Source organism: Struthio camelus, chromosome 8 (assembly GCF_040807025.1).
Source record: "Struthio camelus isolate bStrCam1 chromosome 8, bStrCam1.hap1, whole genome shotgun sequence".
Taxonomy (NCBI): domain Eukaryota; kingdom Metazoa; phylum Chordata; class Aves; order Struthioniformes; family Struthionidae; genus Struthio; species Struthio camelus.
In genome coordinates, this window is record NC_090949.1 from 24,465,082 (window position 1) to 24,488,792 (window position 23,711).

Sequence of the window (23,711 nt, forward strand, 5' to 3'; positions counted from 1 at the left end):
GCAGGTCTCGCGAGGCTACCGCGTTTTCCCTCCCCCCTCCCCGAGCACGATGCCGCGCAGGAATGTGAAAGGCTCCCGCCCGCCGCCATTTTCTTTCTTTCTTGGCAGGCAGCGAGTGGGGCAGGAAGCGGTGGCTGAGCGAGCATGGCGGACTATTCCACGGTGCCCCCTCCTGCTTCGGGCGCGCCCGGGGGAGGCGGCGGTGGAGGTGGAGGAGTGAACGATGCCTTTAAAGACGCGCTGCAGAGGGCTAGGCAGGTGTGTGTGTGTAACGTGGCTCTGCTAAATCAATGGGCGCCCTGGCCCTCGGGCTGCCGGGCCCGGAGGCGGCTCCTGCCTAGGCCGCGCCGCCTCAGCCGCGGGATGAGCGAGCGGGCCGCGGCCGAGCGGCGCCGGGCCCTGGGAAGGCCGGAGGAGGGGGGTCGCCCCGCCAAGATGCCCCCGCGGAGCGCGGGGGGTGGGGGGGGAGCCTTTGTCCCGTCCCCCGCCCCCCTCCGCGCACGCCGAGGCGAGCTCCGCGCCGCCCTCCCTCTCGGGCGCGGGCTGGCGGGCGGGGAGCGTTTTCCAGTCAGTCTCCGGCTGTCTCCCTCCGCCATCGCCCGCTGGCCGAGCGGCCGCCCGCGGTGCCCCGGCTCGGCCCGGAGGGATCCGCGCCATCGCAGGGCGGCCGAGGCGGAGGAAGCGGCGCTGCCCGGTGCCCGCGGGGAGGCACAATCTCGGCCGGCGGCTGGCAGCGCGCCTCCTTATCGGGAGCCCCGCGGCCTGCCGGGCCGCTCGGGCGGCCGAGGGGAGGGAGGGCGGCTCCGCTGCGCGGCCCGTATTGTGTTCCCCGAGGCGCCCTGCGTGTCCGCTAAGCTGTCCAGACCGGTTGGGAGGTGCTGCGGCCTGCGGAGCGGAGGCGGCCGGGCTGCCTTTTCGGAAGCGTTGTGGTTTTCTGTTTTTTTTTTGTTTTTGTTTTTTTTTTTTTGCTTTTTAATCCGTGAGTTTTAGTTGTAGTTTTGCAGCCGGGGCGATGTTCGCATTGTTTCTCGGGTGAAATTTTCTTGTCTGTCTGATAAGCGGTGATGCTTTCGGCAGTATTTTTTTTTTTTAAAAGCATCTAGTTGACTATAAAGATTTAAAATAGTTTTAGCAGGCAAGCTGTCTGCGACATATCGCAGTCTTTCTCGAAGTATGGATAAAATAGGAAAAATCTCTTCTAGAAAAAAAAGTTGCTACAATTTGAAGAGCAGATTTTTTCAGCCGGTGGAAAAAACAGTGAGTATAGGAAGAAATTCCTAGTAAAGGATGAATACAAAAGTCTCTGGAATGCGTTGGGGGGGGGAGGTATCATGGCTGTTTGCAGGACTGTTTCTAGCAGCAACCGTTTGTTTGCTTTCTTGAGTGATATTAATAATGTGTTGTCTCAAACGCTGATATTGTTCAGAAGACCTGGAATAAATAAGGACAGACTGAATGAATTTGTTCTCACAGCATCTGCTTTTGTTTAGATTGCAGCAAAAATTGGAGGAGATGCTGGCACATCAATGAATTCAAACGACTACGGTTATGGAGGACAAAAAAGACCTCTTGAGGATGGAGGTATGCGTTCATTACTGTTGAATTTGTTCTTGTTCAGTATGGCTTGGCCGCAGTGCCAGAAAGATTGCAGGTGTTTTTTTTGTTTTGGTTTTGTTTTTTTTCCCCATAGCACAGCATAAAAACATTTTGTTCCCTTTCTAGATCACAACGTGCTTTTTCATTTTCAGTTTAAAGGGGAAATTTCTTTTAAACTATTGTGCTGTGTAGCTGTAACCTGAAGTGAACATAAGCCCCTTTTAAAATATTTTAAATATGATTTTAATGCAATAACGGGGAAAGATATGCCAATGGTAAGGGCAGAAAAATTCAGAAATGCTCTTTGTACAGGTATGTCATTGCAGTCCTTTGTTGTATAGGACTGATTACAGCTTGTAAATTACAATTAGAGCAGGAAGTGTTCACTTTTTAAACTTGATTGTTTCGTTTGTTTTGTTATTGCACAGATTCAAATGAACATTTTAATGCATTTCATTGTAAAAGCATAGGACTTTAAAAAAAGACAGGAGAGTAAATTTTCTACCTTGTAGATGTTTTTACTTGGTCTAATATTTAAGCATGTAGCGTGTGTGAACCCTGATAAGATCATACTTTAATCTCCTAACTTGTTGCAGCTTTTTGGATTTGCCTTATATTGCAGTGAAGTTTTCTCCTGAAATGTGTGTGTCGTTTTCTGTCTCTTACTAAGCAGCTAGTTTGAACTTAACAGGGTTTGATATGCTTAATATACACACAAAATCCTGACTAAATTGTGGAGAGAAATCTCTGAGCTTGTTGAAATGTTCTCATAGGTCTCGCATAAGAGCAATGCCTTTTTTTGCTTTAAGAGGATTGAAACTCAGTCTACAGATTGTAACTAAGGCTTTATATCAGGAGTTCTTGTGTCCTGTAATAAAGTTTTTTCTATTAACGGTGAGGTTTTTAATATACAAAAATGAGCTAATGATGCTTCAGATGATATATGTAATGTATTCTTTTTATTTTATGTGTAGATGGCTCTTGGACAAGTCCGAGCAGTACAACACACTGGGAGGGAATGCCCTCTCCTTTTAAAGGCAGGAATTTTTATTTATTACCTGTGTTTAGTATGTAAACATGAAATAAACTAGTGGATCTTTCTGGATTGACACAAATATTTCTTGGAATATGTGTCTGAGTTTTTGCTGCACATAAATTATGGTGATTCATATAACCTTTATTTTATTTTGGGGTGGGAAGAAAGCATCTGAAGTATTTCTTTTCAGATATAGGTTAATTGTGCCTTTTATTCCTTTATTTATACAAAAAGGATTTGGATGGTAGTGATGTAGTTGCTTTGAATCTGCTTTTTTTTGAAGTTTTATGCTATGAAATGCTTGATATTTGGATAGGGATTTCATATCAGTGTTCAGAGTGAGATTGCATTGCTATGTGATATTGTTGTATTTTTAGACGTTTGATCTAGGTTTGTGGTCGTTGTCAGAAAACTTTTTTCTTTAAATCATTGTTAATTTTTGTATGGATTTGGTTTTTTTTTTAATTGGTTTTTACTATAGAAGCATCATTAGCTTGAGCAACCAACAGAGAGAAACTTTGTTCCTTGTTGTAGTGAAGTTTCAGTGACTGGGTACCTATGAGCAATCTGCAACGTGTTCTGAAAACTGCCTTTTATTAAACCACTTAATAGATATATGGAAAAACCTAACATCTTTTCAGCTATACTAACCAAGTGCTGAGTGTTCGTGAGATTCTTTCTTTTATTCAGATGATCAACTTCCTGAAGTTAAGGAAAAAAAAAAGAAAAAAAAAAAGAAAAAAAAAGGGGGCTAAAGTGCACTGGAAAGTTCCAGTTCACACTAAAAGGTGTAAAGGCTTCTTGAATTTCTTGGCAAACATTTAAAAAAATCTTAATTTTGCAGATCAACCAGATGCTAAGAAAGTTGCTCCTCCAAATGACTGTAAGTAACTCTTATTTTGTTGCCAATAAACGTAAACAAGTGTAAAACTTTGAAAACAAGAATTTGAAACAGTAATCTGGTAGGTAATATTTGGACTCATGAAATCAAGAGAATGACTGAGTTTCTCGCTTAGTTTCTTGAAGCGGTTTGAGTCTGCTTTCAAAAACTAACAGAATGTTATGTTAGTAACAGTTGAGAATACTTTTAGCTATGTTTTTATACCACGTGATAACACTTCTTAGTTGTATCTATTTCGGTCCAAATTGACTTTTTAAGTTTATTATTAGACACAGAAAATACTTAGTTGCAAGTAATACTGTTTGTTTAATTTTAACAATATTTGCTTATAGCTTTTGGAAATCAACTACCACCAATGCATCAACAACAGAGGTAAGAGCCTACAGATAAGCTACGCCTCATATATCATTTCACCTTTTTACTAAAACGGCAGTTTAAAAAAAATATTCTTCTGGAAAAGCAGTGTTGGTGCATTAGAGAAATGGTTTATGTTTATAGAGATATAGTGATATGTTGAAATGTAGCTTCAGCAGCCACAAGCCAAACAGTTGAGATACATCCGATAATATGTTGCCTGTATCTTTCCCTTAGCCATACGTTAAGCTTAGTATGAGGAAAATGGGTTGCTCTAGCAGTATTTGAGCATATCTATCATAACCAAAAACTAGGAGCAGGTCTGAAGGGAAAGGGTCAACACTATTTTGAAAATAGGAAAGATATGCAGTGGATTAAAAAAGGCAAACTTAGCACAGCTTATTGTTCAGTCAGCTACATCTGGTATAACTTGTTTTCTCTGCTCGTCTCTTCCATAAACAGCCGAATCTAACTATTCTTTCAGTCCTTTGCCTAATTTTGATACATGAGATACCGAAATTCGTATGCTTTCACCGTGCCTCAACTGAAACTTTTTTTTTAATACTACACTGGCCTTCTTACACCCCCCACTTAAAGAGGGTGAAGGAAAACATGTATCAGTTCATATTACGATTTAAACTTTTAAGTGGTCACATCCTGTTTTCCACTACTAATAGTATTTATTCACTTTTATAGCTTGTTGCTTACTTTGAAAATAACCTAGTTTCACTGAAAGCTGTGGTTGCACATGACTTAGTGGAGTGCATATAAGTTAGTGGGAGACAAATGTGCTGGGACAGGGGAGGCAACTGGCTTCCCTCTGTTCTAACCAGAAGAAGCATCTAAATACAAAGCCGGTTTCGTCTTTGAATGGTCATTGTTTTCTGTTGCATTTAAACTCTACAGATCTGTGATGACAGAGGAGTACAAAGTTCCAGATGGAATGGTTGGATTCAGTAAGTAGTATGAACGTAGTGCTGCAGTATAGTGAGGGATGTTAGCAGAGGCTGTTAATACAAATATCTTTTCTGTTTTCTTTCTCCAAGTAATTGGCAGAGGTGGAGAGCAGATCTCACGCATACAGCAAGAGTCTGGATGTAAAATACAGATCGCGCCTGGTAACTATTTCTGGTATATCGTTGGTAGCAAGTTCAGAAGGCTGATTGTTGTTTCTAATTATATGTATCTTCATCTAAGGTATTTTTTAATGTTTTGTGCTAATCCCAATTGTTGCAATCCAAAGAAGTGTTGTGATGCAATGATTCTTCTGCTATGTTCCAATAGCTTGTGTATCATTTGGTTTCATAATCTCTTTCTGCCTTAATACTGCTGTTAAATCAGTTTCATTTTATGACCTTCTTAGATAGTGGAGGCCTGCCTGAAAGATCTTGTATGCTAACTGGAACACCAGAGTCTGTTCAGTAAGTAAAACAAATTCAGTGTATTCTTACTTAACTGTGCAATGCTTTTCCATTTTTTTGGATCTAAATATAGCATTTCCCCTGTTCTATTAAAGAGGCAATCTGGTGACAACTAAATGTATACGTACCAAACTAGGCCCTGAACCTGCAGTCACATCCCTCATGAGACTTGTAATTACAAGACAAAAATACGGATATGATTACTGAACTTAAACTTTTCCAAGCCTGGATCCTGTTGTAGATTGTTTGTTGTGTACTGATTTTCCCTGAGATAAAACGTGTTAGGGTGGTTTTGCTGCTATGCCTTTGTTTTTTGTTGTTTTCTTTTATGTTTTTCTTCAGTGGGAGGGTTTGGGGTGTTTGTTTTTCTTTACATGGGAATTTTAGTTGCTGCTGAAGGCTTTGTGTGCAGTGGGGCATTTAAAAGGGTTTGTGAGATTCTTGCAAATGTTACTTTGCCATTTTCCTTATCGTCTCTAGTGTCAGTGACGATTTGAACTTGCTTCCCTTGACTTAATTTTTTAAAGCATGCCACCTAGAAAGAAACACAGTTAAATGTATATTAAAAAGAAACTCTGTTAACTGGTATTAAGAAAATTATAGGGAAAATGTGAAAACTAGGAATACATGAAAACAGGAGTTACTCAAAGCCCAGCCCGTCAGAGTTCTTAAAAGTACCTGTGGTATGAACTGATGTGTACCAAAAGTTATGAAAAGTAGTATCTATGTAACACCAATTGGCAAAGTGAACTTTCACCTTCTGTGCAGGGGAGAGGATGACAACTAAGAAAATATTTCTTTTTCTGGCGTAGAGGTTTTTTACTTTGAGTTGACTACTTGAAGACCTGTTTATCCTGGATTTGCTAGGAATGATCTTAAGTGTGGTGAGCTTGCTGATTCCATGTTTGTTAGCTGCTCCCACTTCATTTTTTCAGGTAAGGCCTGCAGCTACAGATTTCCCTTTGGGAAAACAGATGCTGGTCACCTCTTACCTTGCAGCCAAGCAAGCTTCTGTTCAAGAAGCCATTCCTTTATGGGAATATTCTTTTTAATTATAACTTACTCTGACCACGTGTTGGAGGGAAGAGTTTTCAACAGATGTTAGTACTCGTGATTTTACTCAGACTCTGACCATGATTTTACTCAGATTCTGACCCATCTATGTGGGAGATGAATGTATGCTTTCTATTGGCCGTTATTCTAGTAATGCTTACAAGTACAAATACCCCAACTTTGTATGCTGAATCAAGCAGCAGCTGTGACCATACTTAGTGTTAAAGTTAAGTCTATTTTACAGTCTTTTTTCCTTGTTTATAAAAGTAACACTGAACAGATTTGCCTTAAGATTGACTGTTTGTAGATTAAATAAAGTTACGCCAAATGAGAGGTTACTTGAATTACCACTCAAGCTTGGCAGTATAGGACAAACTTTTCTGACTTCCAGCTTATTTTTACGCACCAAAATAGTACATTGTAGCTCTTTCAACTCTTCTGTGTAACAATGGAATATTTTAAAGGTTAATTTAAAGGGCAGTGTTTCCATGTTTTGTTCTGAATGAAATTTTGTTCTTATGCAGCCCTAAGTTCTGGGCTGATAGTCACATTTGAGGAGAAAACTTTTACGTATGTTTGATAAAGAACCACCTTTTCTTCTCTACTGACGCTGGCGTGGTTTTAGGCGTACCACGTGCTATGTTCTCTTGGAGTTACTTTCTCTTAGCATTTTTTTAGATTGATCTTTTTAAAGTTACTGATATAGATTTATTGAGTCTAAGAGTGAGAAGAATGATATTTCTCCTGCAGAAATTTTTCAATGGGTATTAATTTTGCAGAGGGCCATCTTGATGTTCCTGTGTGAATGTATGGATGTATATATGTGACAAAGCTCTTTGTTTTCTAGGCCGTGATATTTTATCTGATCAAGGTAGCTTTTTTCAATTTAGCTGCAAATTGTGAAATCTTTTAAGTAGAAATTGATTTTTCTTTCTAGCAGAGCCATATATACTCTTAAGTTTTTTAGAAGCTTCTCGACCTGCTTCAGTCTAGAGAGGGATGCTGTTTGATACATTAGAACACGGGAAGAAACTTTAACTTCTTCCTTGCTTATTTAGAACTAACGACTCAGCAGCGGGCCAGGGAAAGAGTGATTTGCTGAACATGTCTGTTTAGGTTGTAGGGGTTATCAGGAAGTAAAGCAAATGGGAAATACAGCAGTGAAGTTGGTGACGATGTGTAGAGGAAGGTACAGTTGATGTGTGGAGGTTTCATATGACTTCATTGTAGAGAATAAAAATGTGTGATTCACCTTATCTTTCAGCATGTTGTTTCCTTTTCTTCTTTGTTCCCTAAAAACATTTGAAATACTGGAAGCTTTAGTTAGGAGATAGTGAGCTTAAAGACAGTTAAAATCCACAAACTTGGAAAAAACAAATGGCCAAGGGAGAGGTAATACCCACCTGTAAAAGAAGCTGCTGAGTTTGTTCACTGTCCTGACACTGGAAGGAGGCACATTGGAAAAAGACCTGTTGTAAAAGAGGCAAAACCGCTGCTATAAAGAGATTCGCATCATCTTTGATACAAGATTACTCTTTCTTTAAAAATACTGAAGGAAACTTGATCGGTGCGCACTGAAGAACTAGTGATAGGGCCCCTAGTGCACTTCTCAACTAAGTATTAAGTGAATAAAACTATTGAGATAATTTAAAAAAAAAAAAAGATTTTTTTTTTTCCACGCAGAACAAGTGCAGGCAAGCAGTATTTGTAGGAATCGCTGTATTCATAAGTGTATATATTCCTTGACAGGTCAGCAAAAAGATTACTTGATCAGATAGTTGAAAAGGGAAGACCTGCACCTGGCTTTCATCATGGTGATGGACCTGGAAATGCAGTCCAAGAAATTATGATTCCAGCAAGTAAAGCAGGATTAGTTATTGGAAAAGGAGGAGAGACAATTAAACAATTGCAGGTATATATGTACTTTTTCTTAAACAGATGATAATATCAAATTTGAATTTGAGTGGGTATTGACCTCCCTTTTGTCAAATAGGAGCGAGCAGGTGTCAAAATGGTCATGATTCAAGATGGTCCACAGAACACTGGCGCAGACAAGCCCCTTAGGATAACTGGAGACCCTTATAAAGTTCAAGTAAGGAGTCTTTCAAAATTCATATTCTTTTTTTTTTTTGGTAACTATTCTGATGTTGCGGTACTTAAATGAAATTCCATTCTTCTTGTAGCAAGCCAAGGAAATGGTGCTGGAGTTAATTCGCGATCAAGGTGGCTTTAGAGAGGTGCGCAACGAATATGGGTCAAGAATAGGAGGAAATGAAGGGATAGACGTAAGCATGGTTGAAAAACTTGTTCACTGTATTTTGAGATGTTAACATTAAAATGTTAAGCTGGTTAATGCCGTTGAAAGTTCTTAACCAGATTCCGAAAGGGTTGCGGCATGTAAGTATTACTTAATCGTTGCTGAATTGTGACTTTAAATGGTGTGCGTCATTCATTTTACATTACCAGCAATTTTGAGCAGCTTTGGCTAGCTGGAGATTTTTATCTTTTATAAGGAAGTTTGTTTAAGTATATAATGATGAATGACATTATAGAACTTGGAGTTTGGCCATTACAGCAAGAGTTCTTTAATGCCACCTCTTACGAAAATCATGAGATCACAACCATTCATCAGAGGTGAGGCTGGAAGTTTCATCTGCTAGTATCTGTTTTTTAGGCCCTTTAGAAATTTTATTTGCTGACCATGAAACATGATACCCGCTGGAATTGTTGCCATTGTGAGAACTTGCAGTGCATGGGATCCCTTTCTCTTTTGATGCTTTCTGCTAGTATTTGTGAGGTTGTGACTTTTATTGCCAGTCTTAAAAAGTTCACAGTGCAGAAAGCCTCAGGTGGCACTGGACTGGCTCTAGTCTGCAGTTCTGATGTATGACCCTTCGTTTTGGTGAATTTGGTAGGAATCTTTGCATTGTCAACATCTTGAAACAATTTGTTCTCTTTAAGGTTCCAATACCACGGTTTGCTGTAGGTATTGTAATCGGAAGAAATGGAGAGATGATAAAAAAAATACAGAATGACGCTGGTGTTAGGATCCAATTTAAGCCAGGTTGGTAATATGTCATATGTTTCTGTGGATGGGTATAAATTTACTGCTTTACACGTGCTGGAATAAGATCATTTTTATTGCAGATGATGGAACAACTCCAGATAGAATAGCCCAGATCACAGGGCCTCCAGACAGATGTCAACATGCTGCAGAAATTATTACAGATCTCCTTCGAAGTGTTCAGGTTGGGTAATGCTTATGATGTTTACCATTTAAGAGCTACTTTTGGAAAGACTTGAGGCTTAAAAAATCATTGTGTAACTTTAAAAAAAAAAAAAAAAAAAAAAGACATCATTTGAAGTAGCTTCAAAGTTCAGTCTGGATTATGAATTCTTTTCCGGTTATGATTTTGGAAGTTGCGGGATGGTAATGGTAATGTTGGTTCAAAGTCACTGTGGTGACCGGCTGTTATCCGGCTGTTTAGAGCTGCTTCTTCTGTTGCCGTGTGTTAACAGCTAACATGCTGCTACTTGTAGTTGTTATTTAGAAGATGGTTTTGAACGCTCACAGTGAGATTACAGGCCCCACCACTGCATTTGCAGAAAGTAGACAGTAATGATACTTTTGTAAGTGTGAAACTTTCTGCTTTCTTCTCTTTCCTTTCTTTCTTTATCTTTCATCAGAGTTGTATAGATCACATCTTTAACAGTGTGATTTGTGTTTTAGAAATAATACTACTTTAACGTAACTGAGTAGTAACATTAGATGGGATTATTCTAAGGAAAAAGTAAAGTAAGCAGTTACCATTAATGATTTGTTAGCAGTAGGTTTCTGTGAAATATGCTAATTTGTGATTTTTTTCTTTTTTATTTTTTTTTCCTTTTAGGCTGGTAACCCTGGTGGACCAGGACCTGGTGGTCGAGGAAGGGGTAGAGGTCAAGGCAACTGGAACATGGGTCCTCCTGGTGGATTACAGGAATTCAATTTTATTGTTCCCACTGGCAAAACTGGATTAATCATTGGCAAAGGCAATATATCTTATATATATGTGTGTGTGTGTATTTATATTTAAAAAGCTTTAAGCTTTTCCCTTTGTGCAAATAGCCATACTAGAGAGATGCTTCAAGAGAAGCCTTTGCAAAGAGTTTCATGTGCAACAGAGGAACATAATCCAGCTAAATCATGGCACTTCTAATAATCTTTTTGGTAGGAAAGACTTTCCTCCCCAAAGCTCATACCCTGGTAGTTAAAAGTCAAAAACCACTCAATTTATATAACTTCATGTATTTAAAAATAATAAATAGTAAGTTATATTGTAGTGTTTGGTAATTCTTAGATGTTGTTGTATATTATAAATAACTTGCATTTGATGTTATTTTATTAGATTAGTGTTATCGTATCTGTATTATCTCTTAAAACTAATTTTCACATATTCCAGTGAAGATTTTTTTACAGTGGAATCCTGTACCAATTTTTCCGTGTATTTATCAAAATAATCACTTATCAAAGAATTTTATCTTGAAAATATCTTAATTTTATTGCATGTTCCTAAATGAAGTGCTTGAGTTACCTTAATCTTTCGTTTGTTTCTAATGTGTTTTCCAGACAAAGCAAATAGGCTGTCATAGTTCAATTCTTGCCCTGGAAGGTTGATATTTTTTTTTTAAAAAAAAAAAAAAAAAAAGAAAGCCGATGACTTCTGTTTGTAAACTTTATGCCTGCTAATGATACAAATGACATCTCAGAAACCTGTGAGGAGGGGAGCTAGTTTAGGGAGTTTATCTTCTGAATTGAATGCACTGCAAAAAATGTGAACCTCACAGTCTGATCAGTTTCAGGGTTTTTTTGTCATCTATGCTTAATTACTATTTTCTAGGGAGCTTAGGCTTTAAGGTTGTATTTACTGAGAACTGCAGGTTTTGGTTGCTGTTTATGTCTAATTTAACGTTTTTGCGTGAATGGAAAAAAGCAGATAGCATTGCAGGAATCCTTTGCTCGTCTTTCTGAATAACAAAACTGTGGTCTTTAATTTAAAAAATAATTTATTTTTACTGGTTTATTGCAAACAAGGCTCTAACTACAGGAAAGGAAAAGTTATTTTTATTAGAATGTTCTGATATGGCTCATAAAAGTAGGTCACTTCAGTTCTGTATCTTCTAACTTCCATGTAGTTCATTTTATCTGATTTGAATCTTGTTATATTTGTTTTATTGTGTATCATAAAAGCTGTATGTTGTATTGTAGGAGGTGAAACTATCAAAAGTATAAGCCAGCAATCTGGTGCTAGAATAGAACTTCAGAGAAATCCTCCACCTAATGCAGATCCAAACATGAAAATGTTTACTATCCGTGGAACACCCCAGCAAATAGATTATGCGCGACAACTTATAGAAGAAAAGATTGGAGTGAGTATATAGCTGTATATTCTTTATTTAATTATAACTAAGCAGAACAGGAAGTGAGGCTTTTTTGTGGATAATTTTTTTCCATTTTACTTCGTAATTACCTCATCAGATAATAAATTGATAATGGTAAATAGTAATAGTAAATCTGTGTTTAAAGTGATAAAAACCACTAATACGAGTTTTTGTTGATACTCTAAAAGAAGCAAAAACTTAAAGAAAAAAATTTTGTTCCATGTTATTGTTTAATGTAATACAGTATATACCCCAATGTTGCATTCTAGAAGACAGCCATTTTGTTGTGGATAATGAAAATATTTGAAAGCTATGGATATCTTAAAACTATTAAATTGCATGGTTAATGTTTCAATCTTAATATGTTCAGGTAGATATCATCTTGAACCCAAGTAAATGCTCCACATTCACTGCAATTTTGTTTCTGTGTATGCATATAATCAAATTTACTTCCTATTTTTTTGCAACTGAACTTACTCATTGATTTAGTCAGTAAGATTAGTCAGATTTAAATGTATCAATTTACTTTAAAATATGCTCTTTTTTTTAATACAACTTGTGGGGAAAAATCCATGTTTATTTGTAAATTTCTTTGAAATAAAGAATTAAACTTGTTTTGGACTTAATACTGTGAAAATAGTTGCTTACTGTTGCTACTGAAAACTTCTGTTTTACCTGTTTAGGTTACTAGTAGTCACGTTTTTTGGTTTACCTTGTAACATCTTCAGAGTGTGACAGTCAATAAATGTAAGACCACATGACTAACAGTCCATAAACCTTAGATTTTTTTTTTTATCATGTGCGAACTTCCTGGAATTTTTTTAAATCTATTGTTACGTGATTATAAAGCATTTCCCTGAGGAATGAGGTGGGGAGGGTTGGGCTGCAGCATTACTTTGCTTCATTAAGAAGGAACTGCAAGATAAGCGCAGCTATTTGGTTATTACTACTGCCAAAGCTGCTTTCAACGCTGCCTGTTCTCTAGCTAGCCATGAGCCAAATAAATTGACCTTCCGAAAGAATGGCTTCTCCAGGGAAATGTCGTTGTTTAAGAACCTGAATAAAACCTTTCAGATGATATTTTTAAGTAGTTTGGATGTAGAATTTTAAATTGCAGGAAAACGGATGACTTCAGGGTTTATTTTTCATATACATCCTATTATCGTTGCAGGGTCCGGTTAATCCACTGGGTCCACCAGTTCCCCATGGACCCCATGGTGTTGTTCCTGGGCCACACGGACCTCCTGGTCCCCCAGGTCCTGGTGCTCCTATGGGACCATATAACCCTGCTCCTTACAATCCAGGGCCTCCTGGTCCTGCACCTCAGTAAGTATAACTTCAGCTAGCTGGTTTTTGTAGGGTAACCCTGGGACTGGTTTTCACTGTGTGTGTGTATGTGTGTGTACATATATATATATATTTTTTATATATATATTTTTTATAGTGGTCCTCCAGCCCCATATGCTCCACAAGGATGGGGAAATGCTTATCCACACTGGCAGCCACCAAATCCACCAGATCCAGGTAGGAAATAGTGCACAGTTGCACTGTGGCATGGATATGCGTTCAGTAAATATAGTTTATCCTTACATGTCCTTACATGTGTACGCATTGTATGTTTTGAGGCTTTGCATTTTCTTCTGAAACATATCTTACTAGAATCCTTCCCCCCCACCCCCCCCGTGTCTGTTTATCTTTCTCAAGACTGGGAGTTCTTTTTCTTAATTGCAACTTCCTGAAGTTTTAGTTCTTTTTCTTTTATTTAAGTTAGATCCTGTGCTTGGACTAGAGCAAGTGGGGAAACTGTGCTGCAGTTACAGAAGGCATGGTAAGGTTAGATGGTTGAGGCATTTGCACCTTAGCTGCCTCTTTGAGGTAGAACTTCTTCAGAACTTAAGCCAAAATATTTTGATTTAAGTTGTAAACGAAGCAAGTATTTTCTGATAGTCACTGGTCGTGGCACACCTTCCATAAGTGAAGAAGGGTAGGTTTTCAGTAGTTGTTACAATCTAGAGTTCTTCTATTCATGTTCTTTGTGTCTTCCTTTCTCTTTGCTTGGTGAAGAGCTGCCTTTAGTTGCAGTTCCCAAACTTTTACGGTCGCTTTCCATGCATTCAATTTAGTATTTTAAAATGTCTGTTACCGGTACGTAAAGGTAGAATGATTCAAAATGGTATGACTTGATACTTCTGGTAGGCTGAGATTTGATTTAATCCAAAACCACTGACAGAAAATTATAGCCTTTTTCATGATCAGTTTTTAATTTTTTAATAAAGCAATTTATGTAGAAAGAGATCTATTAAAAATAGCGAATATTCATCTTCGTGTCTGTTCTTGCTTCAGATTCTCTGATAAACGTTCCTCTTGTAAATCTAACACATTTTTTCCATATGCAGTTGAAATCTGTTTGTCTTTCAAATAGCGCTTACATGAATGCATTTGGTACAGATATATTTATTTGCACATTTTAGTGAAACAAAAGGATGGTTATAGTTTGTGGGGGTTTTTTTCCCCTAGACTTTTTCTTTTGAACCATGCTTCTATCAGTTGACAGTGAAGCTAGTAACGACAGTCAGATTTTCTTTGGGGATTTTTAATGAATCCCTCCCTGTTGCGTGTGCTTCTAGAGCAGTAGCTACTGAGGTGGGGGTAGGGGGGAAGGCCAGCAAAGGCTTATAAGATAATTGCAGGTAACCTTAGAACAGTACCTGTTAGTTTTATGTTAGGTGAGGCTGTGTAGGATTGTTGCAGTTTTTTTAATAAATGAGCAAAGATCTAGTGTTTTCCGTTCATCCCAAGGTGTTCAGTAGATGCGGTTCCTCTTGCTTTGAATTGTGTGTTCAATAACAAAACGTGTTCCGTTAGATAGGTAGCTGCTTGTCCTGTGTGGAAGCATCCCTATAACAGACATGAGTTATCCCTTGATGGTCTTCTGCCTGCCCAGAGCATTAAACTATTGCTTAAATACAACATTGTCACTGCAAGCAGTGTAACTAGAAAAAGAAGCCACTCGTTAACATTGTTTTCAATATGTTGATATTACTGTATGCATTGTAAGTGGTTACATCTAACTTTTCTTGTAGTACGTACTTTAGTAGTAATTTGTTCTGGGTTTTTTCTTCCAGGGTGTGTGTGGGTACCTGCCCCCAAAGGCTTTTCCAGTGGATTACTACTTTCTTTTCAGTGTGCCACTCCTTTACCTATTTTTTTGTTTGGGGGGAGGGAATGTACTTTCGTCCACGTGTATAGCTCTTCCAAATTATCAGTTGTACCCTTATTCAAAGTTTTTCATCAGTTTACTCCATTTATTTGCAGATAATTTTATTTTTTAAGTGTGCAGGTCTTGTGATAGAACACAATGTTCTATTGCAAAGTAGAAGCACGTTTTTTGTAGATTGCCAACCTGTTAATGTAATCCATCTCTGCATGATTCTACAGGGAGAGTAATCTTCCTAAAAGATATATGTGGGGAAAAAAATTAGAGAAATAAGACTGTAGGAAGCAGCATCATTAGACTTCCTGGATTCAGTTAAAAAATAAGGGGAAGATTGGAGATAGCTACAGAAGAAAAAAGAGTTGCTATCATATGTTAGACTAAAAAGCTGCAAGCAAACAGTAAGGCCTTATAGTCATGGATGGGAATTCAGATTCTTAAAATACTGTGTGCTGCTGTATTTTACTGTTATCTTACGGTTTAATGGACAAATATTGCAAATACCTAGTAAGATTTGTATTCCTCTGTTTCAGAAAGATGTATTTGAGATGCCTGTGCTTGTGTCAGTGGTATTAGTGTGAGATTACAGAAAGGAAAGCTTGACAGTGGTTGGTGCTAGAATGATTCGTTGTTACTGCTGTTCAGTAAAATAGCCATTTAAATAAACTTGAAAAACAACTGTTACTGTTCATCACCTTTACACATTAATACATTTTGTTGCAGTAGCAAGTGTTCTATAAAGATTTTTATCTCGGCACGTCTATAAAAACATAGTTTGTACTGTGCTCTGTTTTAAACTTGATAGAAAGTTTGTCTTAGAAAGAAAAGATACTAACGAGGTTGAACTGGTAACTTGGTTTAGATGGACTTTTTCCTTGAAGGAAAATAAATGTGCTTAGAACATGTTAATTGAAATCAACTTTCTGTTCATACACTTCTTATAAACGTTCATGTCTTACTTCACAGGTAAGCCAGGAACAGATCCCAATTCAGCCGCATGGGCAGCTTACTATGCTCACTACTATCAGCAACAAGCACAGCCACCGCCTGCAGCCCCTCCTGGGGGACCGGCTACAACCCAAACTAATGGACAAGGTAAAATGGATAAATTTCTTATTATTGTTGGAGGGGAGAAGTCCCTCTTTGTTTTTGTTGTCTTACATACTGGATGAACTTATTGTAAGGTAGCCAGTTTTCTTGGAAAACCCTTGCTTACAGCTTTCAACGTTACTTTTAGCACAATTCCAAAGAGATGTTTCCCTGCAATTTGGTCTGAATTAATTGTATCTACGTACTGCAGTTATAAGTAAAACTAGAATGAGCCAAACTCTTAATAATTGCTACTTGTTTAAACAGTTGCATCACTTCAAATGGTTTAGGAAAATTACTGCTTTATTTGTACTACGATAACTTTTGTGTCTGGATGAGGCCTAAACTTAAATTTTAGATAGCTGTTTAGTACTGTATGTGAATTGTATGCACTTCCTAAATCTTGAAAACACGCTAAATTTTTGTGGTTTCTTTTAGTGTGGTGTTTTTTTTTCATTTTTTGGGTTGGGTTTGTGTGTGTGTGTGTTTTATCTTTTGTTTTTCCTTTTGTAGTAGTAGCTTGTAGCAGATAGGTTTTTCACTATCAGATTTGAGCATTGTTATTTGGGCCTGTTATCAAAGCATTCAGCAGGTTATTTGTATATTTTTCTGAGTACAAAAAAAAGTATTATTTTAACATTTTTTTTGAAATATGTAATTCAGGAGATCAGCCAAATCCAGCACCAGCAGGGCAGGTTGACTATACCAAGGCATGGGAAGAGTACTACAAAAAAATGGGTATGTGTGTATGTTTTTCTGTTGTTGCAAAGTATTTTGTTAGAAGAGACTTGCATATCTCATTTGAGATTTTTTACAAAACAAAAAGTACCCCATCCGTCTGTCTTCTGAATTACAGTACTAAAAGCTGTAAAGTTTTGCTGAAAAACAGACTTCTTAGGAATTGGGGTTTAAGGCACTCTCTTGTATTCATATTAGTGATCAGCTTTGGAAAAATACTTTGTAGCTAAAAATGAGTTGATATCATATGTGAAACACCTACACTTGATCACTGGGAAGCAATACCTTTTAGATATTTCCATTTAAATATTTTTAGAGTATGTTTTTAAGTTTGAGTTCAATTTTGGTCTACTTTGTGAAGCTGTTTTCATGTTCGGTAGTTGTGTTACTTAATGCCCTTAAGATTACACATCTTTAGTTTTCCTTGTAACTTTTGCTTTACATGATCATGTTATTAAAGTATCATGACTAGCTTTCACTTATATCATATGCTCTTTGCAATGTTTAAGAGCTGCATTTAAACCATAAGTTTATATATTGCTGCTAACTTTTTGAGTGTATATTGCTTGAACTAGGTTTTTAAAAGTGAAATGTGTTTGCATGCAAGTTAATTATTTTACAACTTACTGAATAAGGACAGAATACGTGGTTTTGATGCATTGGCCAAAGGTGGTGTTATCTTTTAAATCAGAATGCCTTGCAGTTCAATATTTGACCATATTGTCCTCCCCTAGATATTGTAGATGGTTTAGATTTGTATGCTGAAGACCGGCGGGCTTTTGAATACCTGAGCTTTTTCTGGTGTCTGTCTGACCAGATATACAGCATCATCTGGTTTGGGTTTTTTTGCCTTCTTCCACCTATTCCCCCTTTCCATCTTGGTATATTAAAAAGCAGAATTAGGGGTTAAAGTAAATGGCACGTTTTATTCCTCTTTTCAGCATTCAACCAGGTTGATCCCAAACCATTTGCCAGGACATACTGACTTTATTCTTCTTTATTTTGGCTTAGCAGAAGTAGTAATAAAATGAAACAGGAAAAATGATACAGTTTCAAGAATTGTGTGTCAGACTGTGAAAATTGCAACAGGACTCCCAAACACTCTTAAGATTTGTTAGGCCTTTCCATTCTTTCTCTTCCTTGTTAACTACTTTTTTATCTATTTATTTAATGCCTCTGCTAGTTCAGCTTGCATTCTTGAACACAAAGCACAAGGCTTTTTGCTTTTTTAAGAATAATTAAATTTGTTGACAAGGGCTCTAATTGTCACTTTTGGAAAGGAAAGTCTGGGTTACTTCAGCTCATGTTTTCCTCTGATTATGTACCAGCTAGTGAAAGGTATTCAGATGGAGTTTTGGGAATTAAGTCCCAAAAGGAGTATGAGCCCAAAAGAGGCAGACAATGACAGATGTAAAGAATTACTCAAAAAATGTAAAATAGATAAGAGCCAAGAGAACAAATCAGGGAGGAAAAACAGAAAGGCAGTTCTAATCGTCAGTTTTTCTTCTAGTTTAAATCAGGTCCTTTCCCTGGAAGGCGAACTCTTGATGTTTGAATCTTTATAACTTGAGTATGTAAAGCATGAGAATTTTCTGCTTCTTAAGAATGTTAACAACTTTGAGATGAAGGATACCATTTCTGTTAAGATGCGCTTAAAGAGGATGAAGTAAAGAAGTGAGGCTGAAAGGCCAAGATTTCCCATTTAGCATTAAGTTAACTCTAGGTGGTGTCTTTTCCCTGTCCCTTAACAGCAACGTTAAGAAGTGGGAGAGCTGACAAATGGGAAGGCGCTCTCTCAGCAAATTGGTCTTTAGGCTCTCGGATACAGTTCTCGTTTGCACTTCTGCAGTGCTGCAGTGTTAGTGTCCCCAGTAACTCGTTGCAGAAGGGGAAAGGTAGGAATTACAGGACAGTCTTCGACAGTATTTGATATTTTTCACAGCGCAGATAAGAATTGCACAAACAGTTGTCATTAAAATTATCTGTGCTGTTTCAGAGAACTGAACTCCCTTAACTTCCAAAGCCCAAGTAGTTTTATTTTTGCTGCTGAAGAAAACTAGTCTTGATAATCCATGTGGCAAGTTCAGTGTCAGGAGTACCAAGCTGAGCAAGGTGGATGCGATACTGCATTTGGCACTTGAGATTTTTTCAAGTAGAATTTTGAGACTGTTAGATATGAATGATCCAAAAACGCCAAAGCACTACTGAATAGTCCATCAAAAGCATTAAAAACCTACAATTTTAAATAAAAATGCATGCATTTCTCTCTTGAGTCTAGAATATCAGAAATACTGATTTCCAGAGTGCCTTCCTACTGGTATTATATGACTAGAGCAAGTGCAGAAAAGTGTTTTGTGGTTTTTTTTTTTTTTTTCCCCAGTGTATAGGATAACAGTAACATGAAAATAACCTGTTCTCGACTCAGAAATGTAGTGGCAAAATCCATCCTCGTTTTCAGGTTCTCTTTCTATTCTGAGAGTATTACTTAAGTATGCTATATGATTAAAAATAAGACTGAAAATTAAAGACTGAAGTAATTAAATTACTTTCCCACGCTGTTAACTTACTGTTCATGGATCTTGTAGGTGACTTTGGTACCCTACTTCATAAATCCACAGAAAACTTGTTTTAAATTTCCTGTCAGTATTACCAGATAGTAAGAACAGTGCTTTCAATTTAACTTTTGAAGATACATAGATGCTGTTATCTTCAGTTGAAGGCATGCTATTTTTCTTTCTTCCTGCAAGAGCTGAAATAGATTTGCATAGCTGGGGCCTACAAAGCTCCCAAGGATAACAGTTCCCACTAAACATGAAGTCAGATTTTAGTAAGTGATCTGTATGTCCTCATAGAAGTTTGTACGTTTATCACTTTAAAATCGTCCTAAAATGTGTGGGATTGACTCCTTAATTAGAGGATTCCATAAAAGTGGAACTGTTCTTTAATGGTTCCTCAGCTGTAGTAGGGAAGAAGAAAAGAAAAGCTTTCTCCTTGCTAAAATCACCGCTCATGACTGAGTAATGGAAGAACTGTAGAATCATGTGATACTTTCTTTCTTGGGAAGTATTCTGTTTCTTATGTTCCCATATATGTAGTTTATCAGTCTCCTTTAATAAGGTGTAAATCTGGATGTTGATGAGCATGTACTGCACTGTTTCAGTGCAGCTCTGAACAATGAGAGAAGGCTGCTGAATTTCACATGCAGGCTCAGAATTGCTTGCAGTACTTGGTAGGGGAACAGTGGAACAAAAATATTTTCAAATTTTTCCTAATCCATTCCAGAAAAGGAATTCAGCAGACAGCCGGTTTTCTACATCTGATATGTTACTTGAATTTCATCACTGCCTTGGGATAGCTGCTTAAATGCTGAAAGTTTAGCAGGTCCTAGTGCACAAAAAATGCCTTAGCTTTGACATAACTTATGTCAGGCATAGCTACTAATTTGTTAAATGGAATTGTGATCTCAACATATCATAGTGAACTTGCAAAAAACATATCCTGGGATAATTTATGATGTCAAAGAGCATTTTGCTTAAAATTGTTGCCTGGAAGTGTAAATCCTGCCATGTTGCTCAAACATCAGACGTTGTGTGGTTTCAGCTCTTAAGATTTGGAGAAATTTGAGTTAGTGTTTTTTGGACAACAGTTGCTTTTCTGTGTAATCCACAAACTGATGGAGAAGGGTTGTGGTGGTGGTGGTGGTAGGGTGGTGGTTTGTTTTTATCAAATGGTATCTACAGAGTAAATGGAAGAACTAACCGTGTTAAGTTGCATATATGGCTGGAAAATGGAAGGCTCTCTTCTGAGTGTGTTCAGGATAGTGCTTTGACAAACGTTCAGACTCATTTATGCAAATGTGAGAAGAACGTTACTAGCTGCATTTTTTGTGTAAAGGGTTTTTAAAAATACTTCTGTTTAATGTCCTAGGAAACAGTTCACTAGAATGTTTTAAATACTCATGTTCCTTAGAGAGGTTCCTCAGTGGTCTTCAGTCTGAATAAAGGTTGACACCTACTGGTCTTTCCAAGGTGAGGTGCATTCAATTAGAACTGAAAACTGAGCCCTCTCTCATTAGGAAGCTGCCCCCCTTTGATAACGAAAGACCAGATTTGGTGCCCATTTCAGAATTCTGCACCTTGCATGTTTCCATTTTACTTGGATTTGTTGATTTGAAGTATTGGGATCGGATATGGTGTTCTGTTCCTGTTTTCTACTCTAGCATCCTAATCCCAATGTTATTTTCTAAAAAACAAAGTTTTAACCCCTTGAGAATGTTGGCTACCAAAATAGGGCACCTCAGCGGGTGATTTTTTTTTTTTTTTTGGAAGTTTAAGTAGCTGTTTATATAGACTGCTTCATTTTAGCCCCTTCTCTGTCTGGTTGTATTCAAGTCTGAGCACAGATGTGTGAGTGGAGAGAGCTGTTCTGCTAATAGTCATGGGTATCTTTTAGTGGTAACTGGCAAAGCAGCTTTGACATAAGCATTCATAAAGAAAGCATTGGTGATTCTGAAGTGTTTTGAATCTTTCTGAATTAAGAGGAGAAGGGAAGAAGAAGCAAAGATGTCTGGGACAAACCTTCCTTGGGTAAATAGCATGGCAGAGGTTTTAAATGTTGGCTCTAATGTTTTTTGGATACGTTAGAGTCCTGTTGTGTTATTTTAGTATCTTTATTATATAAAGTTTTTATGTTGCAACTTGATTTTTGTTGGAAAGACCAGCAGCTGTCAACTGTAAGTCTAGGGTTCCGTGTGTGTGTAATGTTATTCCTTGAGGCTTGGAACTTGAGTGAGGGTTTAAAGGAAAAGCTGCAGGACTGTCTTCTGTAGTAGATTAAAGGTTAACAAAAATAAATGTAATTGCGTTAATCCAGGAGTTGCACTAAGGATGTCAACATTGGGGCAGTTAATAAATTAGCATCAGATGAACTATTTAATGCAGCCTGTACAATAAGGTAAAGTCAATCCGGGCAGATGACCAAAAGTGATCTCCCTTGTTGACCTGCATTTTAATTGAATTGATACCAGTGGTTCCAAGTTGGTTTAGACCAGCATGCTTAAAGATTTTTGCTCTGGAACATGATTCAAGAAGGTGGAAAGGCCTGTCTTTCCTATGCATCTTCAGTTTCTCCTTATGTGGGAATCATTACATTAAAATAGGGTGAGTAGTTAGGTCAAAAAGGGCAGCCACAAGATTATTTAAAAGCCTGGGTGAAATATTACAAAAAGCAAGGTAATGTTTGTTAGCAGTGAGATTATTTTTAATTTTTCTCATCTTTATTGCAGCAACAAAGCTATACTATATAATTTTAATTATTTGTAGGTCAAGCAGTTCCTGCGCCCGCTGGGGCTCCGCCAGGCGGTCAGCCAGATTATAGTGCAGCATGGGCTGAGTACTACAGACAACAGGCAGCATATTACGCCCAGACGAGCCCCCAGGGAATGCCACAACATCCTCCAGCACCACAGGTATAAAGTTTATTAATTACTTTTTGGCTGGCTTCTGTTTCAGTGATTACAGATATTTTTTTGCATGTCTCCTGCTTTGTTGCCTTTGGAGTATGCATCTTTTTTTTTTTCTAGCAAAATAACTATCAAAATAATTAATAAATGACTTTGCTTTACCTGATAACTTGAGTTCTGTATCTATCCATACGTTTGGTGATTTTGATTTTAAAAAAAAAAAAAAGAAAAACTTTCTCCTCCCAGGGTTTTGAAAACCATGCAAGAAGCCACCACCATTTACATTAACCAATTTTTCTTTCTTAAAGGCTTCACTCCTGAGTTAGCTCGATTTAAAGGATTTTCTTTAACTTTTTGTGTATCTCTTATGTATCTCTTCTGCACAGGGCCAATAATAAGAAGTGGACAATACAGTATTTGCTTCATTGTGTGGGGGAAAAAACCTTTGTTAAATGTATGGATGCAGACGCCTTGATGAAGATCTTAATTTTGTTTGGTTAAAAAAGATAGTGTTTTTGAAAATGTACAAAATATCTATCACTACTGATAGGAGGTAATATTTCTGTGTAGAAATGAAAAATGGTTTGTTTTTAGTATTAGTGTAGATGTACACATTCCAGCAAATGTATTTGCAATTATTATGTGGTCAATGCTTTGTGATATAAATGTACTTTTTCAATGTATACTTTATCACTTTTAAAATGCCTGTTTTGTGCTTTACAATAAATAATATGAAACCTCCTGTGTCGGTAAGTTGGATATGTTGGGTATTTAAAGAATTATAGGATTGATTTGAAATGCCGAATTAAGGTACCTGTACACAAATGAGGTTTTTTTTGCTTTTGTTTTTCCCTCCCCCCTCCATGAAATCTTGTTGGGTTTAAAAACTTGTCGTTAGCATGTTTTTCCCCTCTTGCAGAATAGTTGTAGATGGAGGATCTCTTTCATTCATTGTATTTTGCTGCCTAGCACCAGTAATCTTGATATCTTAATTTTCTTTCTATTTGATTAAAAATTGCATGTGTTTAAGAAGGTGATCTTTTGGCATACTTCCATTGCATTAACAGTGAAATTTCCTTTTATACATGACCACTGTTTGAGATCTGTACAGCTGCTATAACAGTTAACTTTTGTTCTTAATTGAATACTTGACTTCAAAACTGTTCCTGCCTAACTATTTTAAGGATTTTTCAGGCTAGTTATAAATTTCATTTTCAGTGTTTGTGCTTAAGCCTCTAGTTTAAAGTAGTTCACTTCAAAATTCAGTGTAGAAAGGTCAATGTGGTATGCATAGTAGTTACAAAAATTGCATCTGTCCTTGAAACGCTGTTTTGTTTGAGTGTTGGGGAGCGGTTGAGAACTTCCTGCAGAGCAGATAACTTCTTTTGTAAATACTCAAGACCAGTCTTTGAATCAAATGATTTTTT

General features: G+C 37.5%; 1 protein-coding gene across 4 annotated transcripts; it reads left to right on the forward strand.

Annotated features, from left to right (window-relative positions):
• Positions 1-2: 2 nt before the first annotated feature.
• On the forward strand, positions 3-23,025 carry FUBP1 (far upstream element binding protein 1). Of its 4 annotated transcripts, none has more exons than XM_068952754.1 (21): positions 34-258; positions 1,491-1,581; positions 2,571-2,633; positions 3,477-3,515; positions 3,866-3,905; positions 4,794-4,843; positions 4,934-5,005; positions 5,251-5,308; positions 8,111-8,273; positions 8,355-8,453; positions 8,545-8,598; positions 9,323-9,425; positions 9,509-9,609; positions 10,252-10,393; positions 11,610-11,770; positions 12,954-13,108; positions 13,227-13,306; positions 15,963-16,091; positions 16,749-16,823; positions 22,145-22,290; positions 22,671-23,025. In XM_068952754.1, the coding sequence occupies exons 1-21, from the start codon at positions 145-147 to the stop codon at positions 22,677-22,679; spliced, it is 1,944 nt and encodes a 647-aa protein (XP_068808855.1). In that variant the 5' UTR covers positions 34-144; the 3' UTR covers positions 22,680-23,025. The 4 variants fall into 4 exon arrangements, with proteins under 4 accessions (XP_068808856.1, XP_068808857.1, XP_068808855.1 ...); XM_068952753.1 differs by having other exon boundaries at positions 36-258; positions 8,545-8,646; XM_068952755.1 differs by lacking the exon at positions 2,571-2,633 and having other exon boundaries at positions 3-258; positions 8,545-8,646.
• Positions 23,026-23,711: the final 686 nt, after the last annotated feature.